Here is a 16733-nt window from a genome sequence, read left to right as displayed (position 1 = left end):
GAAAAAACGCTCAACTTTACTGGCTATTAGGGAAATGCAAATTAAAACCACAATGTGATATCATCTCACACCCACTAGAATGACCATTATATTAAAAAAAAAAAAAAAGCAGAAAACGACAAATGCTGGAGAGGATGTGGAGAAAGTGACATATTTATCCACTGGTAATGGGAATCTTAAATGGTACACCGCTCTGGAAGGCAGTTTGGCAGTTTCTCAGGATGCTAAGTATAGAATCGCCATATGATCTAGCAATTACATTACTAGGTATACATTCAGAGGAACTGAGGGTAAGGACACAAACGGACATTTGCACACCATATTTATAGCAAAATTATTCACGACTACCAGGAGATGGAAACAGCTCAAACATCCATCAACAGATGAGTAGATAAACAAGCTGTGGCTTATACATATGATAGAATATTACACAGCTGTTAGAATAAAGTCATCAAGCATGTAGCAACATGGATGAAGCCAGAGAACATTATACACGGTGAAATTAGCCAGAAACAAATGAACAAATACTATATGGTCTTACTATTATGAACTACTATTAATGAGTGAACTTGGAGAATTGAAGTTAAGAACACAAAATATCAGGAGATAGAAACAGGGTAGAGACTGGGCAACATGGTGCTGAAGGAATACAGATTGTGTAAAAGGACTGATTTTAAGAAAAAGACAGCAAAATACTACCTAATTGTAGCACAATAACATAAGTACAATGAATGAAGCTGAATGTGAGTATGATAGAGAAGGGTTGGGGGCATGTATGAAACCAGAAGAAAAGACGGATGATAAATACTGTGACAGTATAATTTAGGAATGCCTAGAGTGGACAATACGGTGATTAAATGTACAAATAAAAAACCGTCTTTGGAGGTTGTGGCGATAGCCAACTTTATGGCCACCCCCACCTTCTGCGAGGCTAAAGCCTATCAGGGATACATTTTCAGAGCAGCTGTTCCCTCCCTTCTCAGTATCACCAAGAGCTCAGGCTGAATTGTAACATTTAGAATGGAAGGCAATGCATCTGTTGGCATGCTTTCAAAAGTCCTAGAGAATCAGCTGTTCAGACTACCAAACTAGTGGAAGAACACCTGGATTCTAAAATTCAGAAATAGGATCAGATAGACGAGGATGAATCCCAACACCTCAAAGAAAAGAGACTTGAAGCATTAAAGAAAGCTCAACAATAGAAACAAGAATAAAGGACATGGGGAATACAGAGAAATCCCTAGTGAGGAGACTTTTTTCAAGAAGTCAAGGAGCGTAATTAAGTGGCCTTATTTCTACAGACTCCACATTCAGGTGTGAAGTACTGGACAGGCATTTAGCAATAGTCTAAGAAACATACTGAGACAAAATTTCTGAAGCTGAACAGGGAAAAAGCATGCTTCCTATGCAAGAGACTGTGTATCAAAGTCATTCCCACACTAGCACTGGTAAAAGATTGCAAAACACAAGATTATATTCTTGGAAACATGGATAATTTTACCACAGAAACTTTAGGATGGAGGCCCAGTTCTGATATTCTTAATGACAGTGGAAATTTAATGAAGCTACCATGTCAAAGTCAAAAGAAATTGTGGAACAAATTTCAAAAAGTTGGAAAAGTATCTGAGGAAAGAAATACAATTCAGACTCTGATAAATCAGTCAAAATTCTTTGTAAATCATCTTTTGATTTCTCCTACTTCAAATTTAGAGGTGCTTTCTATATCTCTTGGTTTCAGTACATTGTTCATCTAATACTCATATTCTGGAGCTTCACACAGTTCCATCACATTGAAAGACATTGTTGATATTTACTGCATGGAAACCATGGTAAACTGAAGAAAACTCTTGAACTCTGAATTTTTCTAGGAAAGGTCTAGATTTCCTGTTTCTGAGGTTGATTTGATCACAATGTGATTCTTATATCTTTATACCATTCACAATTGTGTTTTTAATCCACTGAGTTAGAAATAGAAATTCAACACAATATTCCCAGGACTAATTTTAAAGCAACATTATTTACTTTATACAATGTGTCAGGTAACATTTACTGGTATAACATGCTGCCCTCTTAAATGAATTATAAATACTCTTCACTTCTGGCATATTTTTAAATAATTGTTAAACCACTTTTCATTCTGTTTGCTGCATGTTGATGCTGAAGCAGCTGATGGCAGAGAGCTATTTCAGGTGTGAACATACTGCCTTATTTAAAGGGTCCTAATTGCTTGTATTTTAAGCTATGCAAAAGTAATCACAAAGCACTTTCAGAATGGCAGAAGAGAAGCTCTGCAGACTATCAGTGGAGCAACCATAACTGGTAAAATATACCTCAAAACAAATTTATAAAAAGAAAAAAAAGGTTTTGCATTAGGGAGAACAAATGAATGTCACTACTGCAGGGTATTGAAAATAAATTGTGCCATGATCAGGTTCATGTGTCAACTTAGCCAGGTGGTAGTGCCCATTTGTCTGACTGGGCAAGTGCTGGCCTGTCTGTTGTTATGAGGACATTTCATAGAATTAAATCATGAGCATGTCCACTGCATCCACAGCTGATTGCAATTGTAATAAACCAAGGGGTCTGCCCTCTGCAATGAATGATGCTTAATCTAATCACTAGAAGGTTTTTAAGGAGGACTCAGAACAGACAGTCTCTCTTCCTGCTTCAGCCAGCAAGCCTCTCCTATGAAGTTCGCCCAGATGCCTTATCAGAGTCATCAGCAACACAGCTGGTCCTATGGATTTGGGACTCTATGTTCCCATAGTTACATGAGACACTTTTATTAATTTTGCATCTACAGATATTTCCTGCTGATTCTGTTTCTCTAGAGAACCCTAGCTAATACAGCTTGGTACCAGAAGTGGGGTACCAAGAAACAGAATCTTAAAAATGGATTTTTAAAATGATTGGATTTCTACCTGACAGGACTCAAAGGCACTAAAGGACTCTGATTCCCATAATCAGAACCATACTGCCAATCCATGGGCTGAGCTGGCAAAAGTCAAAATACCACCACTGGATTCTTCTAATGCTTTGCTTGTATGAAGCAAAACTCTGGGGGATAATGTTTTTGACACCTTTACAAAATTTTGTGGAAACAGGAGGTATAGAGATGTTGGCTAGTTGTGTTAGATACACTGCATACATTAATGAGTGCAAGGGATAGGCTTAGGGCTTCAAATGAGAAGCTTAAGCACCTTCTGACAAATGTAAACGTTTCTATGAATGTCCTGAAGGAAAATCTAACTTCCTGTAGGCTTAGACTTGAGATCTCCAAAAATCACATTCAAAATCTTATTTTTAGAGTAGCAACTTTACAACATAAATTGAAATCTCAATCTTGTATGGTGTCTGCCGTTAAAGTAAGGGAACTGATTGGAAAGGAGTGGGACCCTGAAAAATGGGACGGTGACATGGATTGATGATTTCGGTGGAGAGGTTGAAACCTTAGGTCATGCTGAGTCTTCTCTAGATAACCCTGTAATAGTCTGCCCTGAGGACACAGCCACCCCATCTCCAACCTGCCCTGAGGAGTTGGCCACTAAACCTCTACCTGAAGGGATTAGCCCTAGAGTGACTGATCATGTTTCACTAGATGAAACTGCAAATGAATGCCTTGAAGCAAATTCCTTGGAAGATACTTCTAACTCTTTTCATGACCAACTCCCACCACCCATCATTTCTTCCAGACCTATAACTAGGCTAAAGTCCCAAAAGGTGAGGTAGAAAATTTCACCCATGATGAGATACATTATACTCCAAAGAATTGCATGAGTTTTCCAATTTTCACAGATAGAAATCAGGGGAATATGTGTGACAATGGATTTTAAGGATGTGGGATAATGGTGGGAGGAATATAAAGCTGAATCAAGCTGAATTTATTGATATGGGTCCATTCAGCACAGATTCTGCATTCAATGTTATAGCTCGAGGGGTTATAAAAGGCATTAACAGTTTGTTTGGAGGGTTGGCTGAAACACGGATCAAAAGCTGGCTGACATTACCTGAGGCTGAAATGCCAGAACTGCCCTAGTATACTGATGAGGGGATTCAGAGGTTTAGAGAGATTGGAATGTTCGAGTGGATGTATCACGGAAAGCCTGCTCTTTATGCACCAGGAATGTCCAGAGGATGCATCTTTTACCAGAACTGTGAGAAATAAATTTGTGAGACTAGCGCTATCATCCCTGAAGACCTCTGTAGTTGCACTTCTCAGTAGGTCAGGTATTACTGTGGGAACTGCTGTCACGGAGCTGGAATCCTTAATCACAATGGGGATGACCAGATTCTGAGTTGGCAGAAGCCAGGTGGCAGCACTTAATCGCCGAAGACAAGGTAGACATGGCTATTATAATGGACACCAGACTTAAAGCAGGAGTCAAAATAAATCTGACTCACAGAGACTTGTGGCATTGCCTAGTAAATCATGGGATTACCTAGAAGTACATTAGGTGGGCAGTCTACTAAATTCTTGTTTGAGCTGTATAAACAAAAGAGTTCTAGGTCAAGTGAACAGAAGTCTAACCTGAATTACAAGAACATAGTCACAACCCTTTAATCGATGTCCAGACTTGAGACAGTTTACAGACCAAGAGCCCCTTGAATGATGGGGGAGGCCAGGTCCCTTTGGGGGAGAACCCTGTTACACTGCCACGAATCTATACTATTAATCTTCCTCCAAGCCTTCCCCAAGGACATCAACTGCACTGGGGAAAAGGAAATGATCAGATATTTTAGGGATTATTAGATACTGGTGCAGAAGTGACATTAATTCCAGGGGACCCAAAACGTCACTCTGGTCTACCAGTCAGGGTGGGGGCTTATGGAGGTCAAGCGATCGATGGACTTTTAGCTCATGTCCCTCTTACAGTGGGCCCCCAGACCCATTCTGTAGTTATTTTCCCAATTCCAGAATGCATAATTGGAATAGACATACGAGCAAGTAGAAGAATCCCTACACTGGCTCTCAAACTCATGGAAGGAGGGCTATTATGGTGGGAAAGGCCAAGTGGAAGCCACTAGAACTGCCACTACCTAGCAAAATACTAAATTAGAAGCAATATTGGATTCCTAGAGGGATTGTAGACATTCCTGCCACTCTTAAGGACTTGAAGGAGGCAGGGATGGTGATTCCTACCACATCCCCTTTCAACTTTCTTATTTGGTCTATGCAGAAAACAGACAGGTCTTGGAGGATGACAGTGGATTATCATAAGCTCAACCAGGTGGTAGCTCCAATTGCAAGATGCTATTCCAGATGTGGTATCATTGCTTGAGCAATTCAATACATATCCTGGTACCTGGTATGCAGCTATGATCTGGCAAACGCTTTTTTCTTAATAGCTGTTAGTAAGGACCACCAGAAACAGTCTGCTTTCACTGGCAAGGTTAGCAATATTCTTTCACTGTCCTACCTCAGGGGTATATCAACTCTCCAGCCCTATGTCATAATCTTGTCTGCAGGGACCTTGATCGTTTCTCCCTTCCACAAGACATCACAGTGGTCCATTATATCGATGATATCATGTTGACTGGGCCTAGTGAGCAAGAAGTAGCAACTACTCTAGACTTATTGGTAAGGCATTTGCATGTCAGAGGATGGGAGATAAATCCAAGAAGAATACAGAAGCCTTCCTCCTCAATAAAATTTCTAGGGTCCAGTGGTGTGGAGCATGTCAAGATATCTCTTCTAAGGTGAAGGCTAAGTTGCTGCATCTGGCCCCTCCTACGACCAAAAAAGAGGCACAATGCCTAGCTGGTCTCTTTGGATTTTAGCGACAATATATTCCTCATTTGGGTGTGCTAATCCAGTCTATTTATTGAGTGACCAGGAAAGCTGCTAATTTTGAGTGGGGACCTGAACAAGAGGAGGCTCTACAACAGGTCTAGGCTGTTGTACAAGCTGCTCTGCCACTTGGACCATATGATCCAGCAGATTCAATGGATCTGGAAGTGTCAGTGACAAATAAAGATGCTGTCTGGAGCCTTTGGCAGGTCCCTATGGGTCAGTCACAATGCATAGTAGGGACTGAATGCTTAACTATGGGCAACCAAGTTACCATGAGACCTGAGTAGCCTATGATGAGCTGGGTGTTATCTGACCCACCAAGCCAAAAAGTTGGGCATGTGCAGCAGCACTCCATCATAAAATGGAAATGGTATATACAAGACAGGGCCAGAGCAGGTCCTGAAGGCACAAGTCAGTTACATGAGGAAGTAGCCTAAATGCCCATGGCTCCCATTCCTGCCACATTACCTTTTCTTTCCCAGACCTGAGCTATGACCTCTTGAGGAGTTCCTTACAGTGAATTGACTGAGAAAAAGAAAGCTCAGGCCTGATTCCAGATGATTCTGCACGATATGCAGGTACTATCCTATAATGGACAGTGGTAAGGGGAAATCCTCCCAGTGGGCAGAACTTTGAGCAGTGCACCTGGTCGTTCATTTTGCTTGGAAGGAAAACTGGCCAGAGGTGAGTTTGTATAGTGACTCATGGGCTGTTGCTAATGGTTCGGCTGGATAGTCAGGTACTTGAAAAGACCACAATTGGAAAATTGGTGACAAAGAGGTCTGGGGAAGAGGTATGTGGATAGAACTTTCTGAGTGGACTAAAAACATGAAGATATCTGTGTCCCATGTGAATGTGCATCAGAGAGTGACTTCGGCAGAGGAAGATTTTAATAATCAAGCGGATAAGATGACCTATTCTGTGGATACCAGTCAGCCTCTTTCCCCAGCAACTCCTGTCATTGCCCTGGGGCTCATGAACAAAGTGGTCATGGTGGTAGGGATGGAAGATATCATGGGCTCAGCAACATGGACTTCCATTCACCAAGGCTGAGCTGGCTACAGTCACTACTGAGTGCCCAATCTGCCAGCAGCAGAGACCCACATTCAGCCCCCGATATGGCACCATTTCCCAAGGTGACCAGCCGGCTACTTGGCAGCAGGTTGATTACACTGGACCACTCCCTTCATGAAAGGGGCAGCAATTTGTTCTAACTGGAATAGACACATATTCTGGGTATGGATTTGCTTTCCCTGCACGCAATGCTTCTGCGAAAACTACCATTCGTGGACTTAGAGAATGCCTTATCCATTGTCATGGTATTCTACACAGCATTGCTTCTGATCAAGGAACATACTTCACAGCAAATGAAGTACAAGAATGAGCCATACTCATGGAATTCTCTGGTCTTACCATGTTTCCCATCATCCAGAGGCAGCTGGATTGACAGAATGGTGGAATGGCCTTTTGAAAACTCAATTACGGTACCAACTAGGTGGCAGTACCTTGCAGGGCTGGGGTAATGTTCTCCAATAAGCTGTGTATGCTCTGAATCAGTGTCCACTATATGGTGCTGTTTCTCCCATAGCCAGGATCCATGGATCCAGGAACCAAGGGGTGGAAATGGGAGTGGCACCACTCACTATTTTTTTTTAGTGACTATATTTTTTTATTTATTTCTGAAACAAACACATACAAACACAAACAGTCTTATCATATGATCATTCCATTCTTGTTTCATAATCAATAATTCACAATATCATCATGTAGTTGTATATTCATCATGATCATTTCTTAGAACATTTGCATCAATTCAGAAAAAGAAATAAAGAAACAGAAAAAAATTCATACATACCATACCCCTTACCCCTATCTTTCATTGATCACTAGCATTTCAATATACTAAATTTATTTTAACATTTGTTCCCCCTATTATTTATTTATTTTTAATCTATATGTATTCCTTGTCTGTCAATAAGGCAGATAAAAGGAGCATCAGACACAAGGTTTTCACAACCACACAGTCACACTGTGAAAGCTATATCATTATATAGCTTGAAAAAACATGGCTACTAGAGCACAGCTCTACATTTTCAGGCAGTTCCCTCTAGCCTCTCCATTACACCTTAACTAAACAGGTGATATCTATTTAATGTATAAGAATAACCTCCAGGATAACCTCTCTACTCTTTTGGAATCTCTCAGCCACTGACACTTTATTTTGTCTCATTTTCCACTTCCCCCTTTTGGTTGAGAAGGTTTTCTCAATCCCTTGATGCTGAGTCCCAGCTCATTCTAGGATTTCTGTTCCCCACTGCCAGAAACGTCCATACCCCTGGGAGTCATGTCCTACATAGAGAGGGAGCGGGCAGTGAGTTTGTTTGTCATGTTGGCTGGGAGAGGCCACATCTGAGCAACAAAAGAAGTTCTCTTGGTGGTGACTCTCGGGCCTAATTTTAAGTAGGCTTTGCCTATCCTTTGCAGGGTTAAGTTGTTTATAAACAAACCCCAAGACTGAAGGCTCAGCCTATTGCTTTGGTTGTTCCTATTGCTTGTAAGAATATTAAGAATTCTACACCTGGGGGAAAGTTGAATTTTCCCCCTTTCTCACCATTCCCCCAAGGGGACTTTGCAAATACTTTTTTATTCACTGTTCAAATCACTCTGGCACCACTCACTATTACCCCTAGTGATCCACTAGGAAAATTTTTGCTTCCTGTCCCTGTGACATTGAGCTCTGCTGGTCTACAGGTTTTAGTCCCAAAAGGGGGAGTGCTTCCACTAGAAGAAACAACAATGATTCCATGGAACTGGAATCTAAAACTGCCACCTGGTCACTTTGGGCTACTCATACCCCTGGATCAACAAGCCAAGAATGGGATTACTTTACTGGCTGGGGTGACGGACCCTGACTATCAGGGCGATATAGGACTGCAACTATACAATGGAGGTAAAGAAGAGTTTTCCTGGAATATAGGAGATTCCCTAGGGCATCTTTTAGTACTACCATGCCCTATGATTAAATCAATGGAAAACTGCAACAACCCAATTCAGGCAGAACTATCAATAGCTCTGAAACTTCAAGAATGAAGGTGTGGGTCACCCCACCAGGCAAAGAACCACGGCCAGCTGAAATGCTTGCTCAAGGTAAAGGGAACGTGGAATGATGGAATGGGTAGTGGAAGAAGGTAGTGATAAATATGAATTACAATCACATGATCAGTTACAGAAACAAGGACTGTAAATCGCCCTATTCTGGGGCGATTTAATGTGTTTCCGGTTGTTCATGCAACAGTTGAGTATTGTCAGTGAGGAAAAAACGGGTTTTTTATTGTTTCCTATTTAGAGATTAAGTATGGTTTAAGGTGATGTGTATAGCTGCCAAGTTGACAAGGGGTGGACTGTCACGGTCAGCTTCATGTGTCAACTTGGCTGGGTGGTGTTGCCCATTTGTCTGGTTGGGCAAGTGTTGGCCTGTCTGTTGCTATGAGGACATTTTGTAGAATTAAATCATAATCACATCGGCTGCATCTACAGCTGACTGCATTTGCAATCTACAAGGTAAGTGCCTTCTGTAATGAGTGATGCTTAATCTAATCACTGGAAAGCCTTTAAGGAGGATTCAGAAAAGAAAGTCTCTCTTCCTGCTTCAAACTGGCTAGCCTCTGCTGTGGAGTTCATCCAGATGCCTGATCGGAGTTCGTCAGTTTCACAACGTGCCCAACGGATTTGGGACCATATATTCCCAGTTATGTGAGATACTTTTATTAATTTTTTATCTACAGATATTTCCCAATGATTCTGTTTCTCTAAAAAACCCTAGTTAATACAGATGGTATACGGGTAAAAATACAATCAATGCAAGCTAGGGTCTATAGTCAACAGTAACACTGTAATATGCTCCCACTGAATGTAACTAAGGCATTACGTCAAAACTAAATGTCAAAAGGCAGGGGATATGGGGGAGGGGTACCAATTCTTTGTGGGACAAAAGGAAATGCCTTCAGATAGATTACAGTGGCAAAGGCATATCTATTTACCTAGGTTGGATTGTATGATGCGTGATAAAACAGCTTAAAAATGAACAGAGAGAAACCAATGCTGGAGAAAAAGATTTACCTATTCACTGTCAGAAGGGAAAACTGAGATGTTCAGCCCCTTGGAGGGCAGTGTGGTAGTTCCACAGGCAGCTAGGGCTGAGGATGCCATATGATCCTGAAACTCCACTGCTCAGTATATACCTGGAGGAACTGAGTGTGGGGACATAAATGGACATTTGCATTCTGGTGTTTATGGCAGCAGTGTTCCTGATCTACAATGGATGGAGGTGCCCAAAGGTAGGACGACTGAGGAATGGAAGGGAGAACTATGGTGCACACATACTAAGCAGCTGCAAGAATGAATGAAGTTATGAGGCATGCAACTAGGTGAATGAACCTTAAGGACTGTATGTTGAATGAAACATCAGGAACATAAAGACAAAAATTATCATGCCTCACTCATATGGACTAACTATAATAAAAAAACTCAGTGAATTGAAGTCAAGAGCATGGTTAACAGGTGGGGCCCAATGTAAAGGGTCCTAGATTGTAAAATCTTATGGCGGTCACATATATTCAAAAGGTGTCAAAACTGTTCATTCTAAATTCTGAGATACTAAGCTGTTTATAATACAATGTGGTCATTCCCAGAAACTTTGAGTGTTTATGTGACACCTGAGATTCAGAGTTAGAGCTCTGAAGTTAAGAAAATCAGCAGTACCCCATACAGGAACTGTTTATAAAGTTGAAAAAGGGCTCAGATTTCAAGTAGAGATACGAATAAAGCTGATCTGGATAGAATCAAGGTAGATCAGAATACAAGGTAAAGGATAATATCATCCATATTTCAAAACTTCAAATTCTTGTGGGACTAAAGGGAGAGATGCATATTTAGTGCAAAAGTTATATTTTGGATAGCACATTACCTAATTTAACCTGTATGGTCAGGTTAGTTGAACACCATAAGTACATGGAATCTTGAATAGGGTGTGACATTTTGTGTCCAGGTTAGTGTGGTGTCCTGATATATCCCAGAGTAATTTGGGCAGTGAATAAAGAAGCATTTGCAAAGTCCCTTTGGGGGCACTAGGGAGAAAGGAAGAAATATTCAACTTCCCCATTTGGAGAATTTCTGATAATCTCGCAAGCAGTGGGAACAACCAAATCAATAGGCGAAGTCCTTGATCTTGGTATCGCCCCTACAAAACTTAATTCTGCAAAGCATAGGCTAAGCCTACTTAAAATGAGGTCTAACAGTCACCCCCAGAGAACCTCTTTTGCTCAGATGTGGCTTCTCTCTCTAAGCCAATTTGACAGGTAAACTCACTGCCCTCCCTCCTACGTGGGACATGTCTCCCAGGGTTGTAAATCTGCCTGCAATGTGGGAAAGAAATTCCAGGATGAGCCAGGACCCAGCATCAAGGGATTGAGAAAGTAAGAAATGAGACAACAAACGTTTAAGTGGCTTAGAGATTTCAGAGTCGAGAGTTTATACTGGAAGTTATTCTTATGCATTAGTTAAATATCTCTTATTAGCTTATGGTATATTGGAGTGGCTGGAGGGCAGTACCTGAAACTGTTGAACTGTGTTCCAATAGGCTTGATTCATGAAGATGATTCTTTTCTTCAAAGATATAACTTTTACACTGTGACTGTGTGATTGTGAAAACCTAGTGTCTGATGCTCCTTTTATCCAGGGTATGGATGGATGTGTTAAAAAATATGGATAAATAAATAATAGGGGGGACAAAGGGTAAAATAAATTGGATAGATGGAAACACTAGTGGTCAATGAAAGGGTGGGGTAAAGTGTATGGTACATAATGAGTTTTTCTTTTTTCTTTTTTATTTCTTTTCTGGAATGATGCAAATGTTCTAATAAATGGTCATGGTGATGAATACACAACTATGAAACGATATTGGCAGTCACTGATTGTATACCATGTATTGAACGTATATGTGTGAAGATTTCTCAATAAAAATAATTTTTAAAAAGAGATATCAGGGCGGGCCGCGGTGGCTTAGCGGGCAAAGTGCTTGCCTGCTATGCCGGAGGACCTCGGTTCGATTCCCGGCCCCAGCCCATGTAACAAAAACAAAAAAAAACAAAATACAATAAAACAAGAAAATGTTTAAAGATGTTTCCCTTTCTTCCTTCCTTCCTTCCTTCTATCCTTCCTTCCTTCTCTCTGTCTTTCCTTTAAAAAAAAAAAAAAAAAAGAGATATCATTATTACCTAAAGCAATCTACAAATTCAATGAACCTCTATGGAAATATCAGCAGCCTCTTTTGCAGAGATAGAAAAAATTCCTAAATTCCCACGAAATCACAATGGCCCCCAAGGAGCCAAAACAATTTTGAAAAAGAAAGACGAAGTTGAGAGTCTCACATTTCCTGATTATAAACTCACCCTTTGTCCCCCCTATTACTGATTTATCCATATTTTTTAACTCATCCATCCATACCCTGGATAAAAGGAGCATCAGACACTAGGTTTTCACAATCACACAGTCACAGTGTAAGTTATATCATTGAAGGAAAGAACCATCTTCATGAATCAAGCCTACTGGAATATAGTTCAACAGTGGCCCTCCAGCCACTCCAATATACAAAAGCCACAGTAATCAAACAGTATGATACCAGCACAAAGCCACAGTAATCAAACAGTATGATACCAACATAAAGATAGACATACAGACAAGTGGAATAGAAGTGAGAGCTCAGAAATGAACTTATACATCTATGGCCAATGGATATTTTTTTCTTTCTTTTTTTTTTTTTTTTTTTAAATATGGAGCGTTTCACAAATTTGAGTGTCATCCTTGCGCAGGGGCCATGCTGTATCGTTCCAATTTTAGTATATATGCTGCCGAAGTGAGTACTGGTCAATGGATTTTTGAGAAGAGGGCAGAGTACATTAAATGGAGAAAGAATGGGCCCTTCAATAAATCATACCAGAAAAACTGGATATTCACATGCAAAATAAAGAAGCTGAACCCTAACCTCATGCCATACACAAAAATTAACTCCAAATGGACGGGGATAAACATAATAGCTAAAACCTTAAAACTCTTTGAAGAAAGAGGGGAACCCCATGATCTCAGATTTGGCAATGTTTTCTTAGATAAGACACAAAAAGCACAGCCTCAAAAGAAAAAATAGATGTGACAATAACAAAATTTAAGTTTGTGCTTCAAAGGACACCATCAAGAAAGTGAGAAAAAATAACCCAGAGAATAGGAGAAAATTTTTACAAATGACATCTGATAAGAGAGTAGTATATACAAATATATAAAGAATTCCTACAACTCAAGAACAAAAAGAAACAACTCAATTTAAAATGGGCAAAGAATTTGAACAGGCATTTCTCAAAAAAAGATACACAAATGGCCAACAAGCACATGAAAAGAAGCTAAACATCACTAGTTACTAAGGAAATGCAAATCAAAGCCACCATGAATACTGTTTCATACCTAAAAGGAGAGGTATAATTTAAAAAAAAAAAAAAAAAGGGAAAATAAGTATTGGCGAGGATGGAACCTTCCTACAATGCAAGTGGGATTGGAAAATGTGGAAAACAGTTTAGCAATTCCCCAAAAAGTTAAACAAATAATAACTATGATCCCGCAGTCCTCTCCTTGATATAAACGTGTAAGAATTGAAAACACACACTCAAATACTATTCATAATAGCCAAAAGGTGGGTGTTTATAAACTGATAAGGCATTAAATCAATAATATATAATTTATTTTGTTGCTCAAATTGTTTCAGCTTTGGACATTAAGAATTCTTTCAGATTGGCTCCTGTATCCCTTTCACACAGACGCATCCTTTTGTTTCTGAGCACTTCTTTCTGGCTTTACAAGATGCTCCAGCCTATTCTATACACCCCTTACCCAACCCTAAAATCAGCCATTTCTCTAAAGAGTTCTGATTTCTTTTACTGGAAAATATTCAGAAACCAAAATCTGGACACTGGGTGTACCTGTTAATACTAGGACATCACTGATTTTAGGCTCTCAATGAAAATAAGCAAGTTATTTTCACTCTAAGTGACAATAACTAAGAAATAAGTGTGTCTATGAGCTCAGGTATATATAACACACGTCTATAATTATTTGTATCTGTATAGATTTTAAATTAAACATGAGTTCATGCTGACATCGCTACCTCTCATCCAATTTCCTATTAATTTTTAATCCCAAATTAAGTTTCCCTCTATTACCTAGCTTCCTCATAAACTATATGCTCTGTTATCAGGTAGTTCTTTAACATCACTTAAGTTGAAATGGAAAAAGTAAAATAGATTTCAAAATGTAATTCCACGATGGACCATCCCACTATTGCCACCATGCTTAGGTACACAATCAAGAGAGGTATATAAGTATTTCTTCCATAACTTTTTTTTTGCACGGGCAGACACCAGGAAACAAACCTGGATCTCCAGCATGGCAGGTGAGAACTCTGCCTGCTGAGCCACTGTGGCCCACCCACCATAACTTTTAACTTATTGTTTAATTAGTTCTATTACTGTAATAACTTTTTATGGAAAAGCCACTTTCATTAACGAAAAAAGAGAAGAAAGATGTACAGTCAATGTCATGGTACTATAGACATCAATATATCATTTTACAAAGAAGAAAACACAAAAAGTATCTGATCTGTCCCATGTCATATGATCAAAGCTGGAACATAACTGAATTGGGGCTTTTGTTTCTTGATTTTTTTTTTCCTTTCATTAAACTTTGTTTCAATGGGTCTCAAAATTCTGTGGCAGACTTTTGGTCTTTGTTTCCATTTTAAAAGTACTGATTTTAAAAGTTAATAACTTAAAACTGCCACACAAAAATAAATGGTCCAGGGTGGGCCATGGTAGCTCAGCAGGTAAGAATGTTTGCCTGCCAAGCCCGAGGACCCGGGTTCGATTCCCGGTGCCTGCCCATGTTAAAAAAAAAAAAAAACAAATGGTCCACAAAACATTGTTTTCCTTCTGAAGATTTTATAATGCATTATCATGAACCAATCTTTTACTATTAAATGATCAACTAAACAAACAGTTCTGAGACCATTTTCCCATCACTGATAAAGACTGGGGTGGCAGGTATTATGGGTAATACTCATTTTGCTTTCCGAGCTTTCTGGGCAGAGTGGTAAACTTGCCACTCCAGCAGCCTCTGTCTGTTGCCTTGATGACACCCACAACTGTCTGTCTCATAATGAATAGCAAAATGAACCAGAGGACAATACTGACTGAGTTTTAAAAAGTCAGTTATTCTGACTCCAATTACCATGGTATGTGCAAATTATACTCCATTATAAAATATAAAAAAGAAATTGATCTGTAAAGCAAAAGAAAACAAAAGTGATCTTTCCTACTAAAGCTTTCTTCAGTTTTTTTCAGCAGGTAAAATTTAGATGATGTTCACTTTCTCTGAAATCAATTAAGAGAGTAAAGGATATTTTCATAACTGGAGAAGAAACCACAACTAAAATAAACATAGATTTATTCAGGGAATATTTATTAAGGCTCCGTGTGATACAGGTAATGCTGCTAACAGATACTATTCAAGTCAGAAAAACAAATGAGATACTCTGGTCTTTCCAGAAGAACTCATAATCAAAATAATGAAGCCAGGGGATGTAGGTGTGTGGAAGAAAACTAATATAGAAAACAAGGCAATTATAAGTAGCTTGTAAATACGCAGATATTCCTTACTTTTTTTCCTTCTCCAAACTATTGAGAGTTTTATTAGTTTGCAACAGATTTGAGAGTCTTGAAGATTTTTCTCTGGCAGAGGTGACTAGATTATATACTAAAACAGGAATTTTGGGTGTTAACTGAAGAGTAATTGTTACTTTGGTAACAGCTCAGTGACTAACTACTGATTTAATACATTCAAAAGAGCAGGAAAGCAACAACATACAATAAAAAGACCAGTCAGTAAAGAGATAATTGGCCCAGTCTTCAATTCAGATTCTAAATTTTATTAGCTATCCAACAAGGAGTGACCATTTAGCCTCTTGGTCTAAATGCCACCATTTTAAAAATGGGGCATTATAATACCTGCTCTACTCACTTTGCAAGACTAGGTTAGGGTTCAAATGGGAATGTATACAGCAAAGCTACTTTATAAACTACCAAGTACCACCCAAATAGAAACTGTTATTCATTAAAGTTATTTATTAAAAGTAAAGACAGACAAGACAAACACATACATATACACACACATACCCACCAGGACACCAAGCAACAATGACATCCATTAAAGAAGTACTTAAACCGCCTTTATTTTTTTTTTAATTCTGCAGAACAAAAATTTATCTAAAACATCTAATTAAAGAAAATATTTCTTAACCAGTAAAGCTTAAATTCTATGAATCAACAGCTAGAAATTTAACTGAGAATACTTACCTTAACAAAATTATCAGGAAACATTCCTCTTCTCCCATTTAGTTCTCCTTCTAGCCATCCTTCCTCCTGTAGTTTTTTCACATTCCTGATTATTTCCCCAACTCGAATAGTTAACTCATCATCATGTATAGCATCATAGTCATACTCCACAATATAGTCCACTAAAAAATGAGAAAAAAAAAAGAAATGTCTAAAATCTAATTCACAGAATAATAAACTCAAAACTAAGGAACCTTATATAGATATAATAATTAATACTACAAAGACTTCAAACCTTGTCTCAATTTTAAATATTTGATTTTATCAGCAAATTTGATTACTTCAGCATAAAGGTACATAATTCATGTCATCAGATGGCAACAGACACCCCCCCACCCCCACCATTAACAGCATGGAGATAGGTCCTCATGATCCCCATCTGCTGGTATTCAGGCTCTTGCGTAATACCCTTTCCTTAAGTATGGCTATAACCTATGACTTCTTTCTAACCA

At 39.1% G+C, this 16733-nt stretch overlaps 1 protein-coding gene and 2 pseudogenes across 3 annotated transcripts in view; 1 reads left to right on the top strand and 2 right to left on the bottom strand.

Moving 5' to 3' along the window:
- Positions 1 to 16733, bottom strand: part of CD2AP (CD2 associated protein) — a 189852-nt gene that overhangs the window by 133391 nt on the left and 39728 nt on the right. For all 3 annotated transcript variants that reach the window (XM_077162006.1, XM_077162007.1, XM_077162008.1), the window contains exon 2: positions 16243 to 16403. In XM_077162006.1, the coding sequence (XP_077018121.1) occupies positions 16243 to 16403 (161 nt within the window). The remainder of the gene's footprint in view (positions 1 to 16242; positions 16404 to 16733) is intronic.
- LOC143682251 (thioredoxin domain-containing protein 9 pseudogene) lies at positions 1021 to 1807 on the top strand (annotated as a pseudogene).
- LOC143685394 (U6 spliceosomal RNA) lies at positions 12616 to 12712 on the bottom strand (annotated as a pseudogene).

Source organism: Tamandua tetradactyla, chromosome 5, assembly GCF_023851605.1.
Source record: "Tamandua tetradactyla isolate mTamTet1 chromosome 5, mTamTet1.pri, whole genome shotgun sequence".
Taxonomy (NCBI): domain Eukaryota; kingdom Metazoa; phylum Chordata; class Mammalia; order Pilosa; family Myrmecophagidae; genus Tamandua; species Tamandua tetradactyla.
This window is presented reverse-complemented; position numbering and strand designations above follow the sequence as displayed.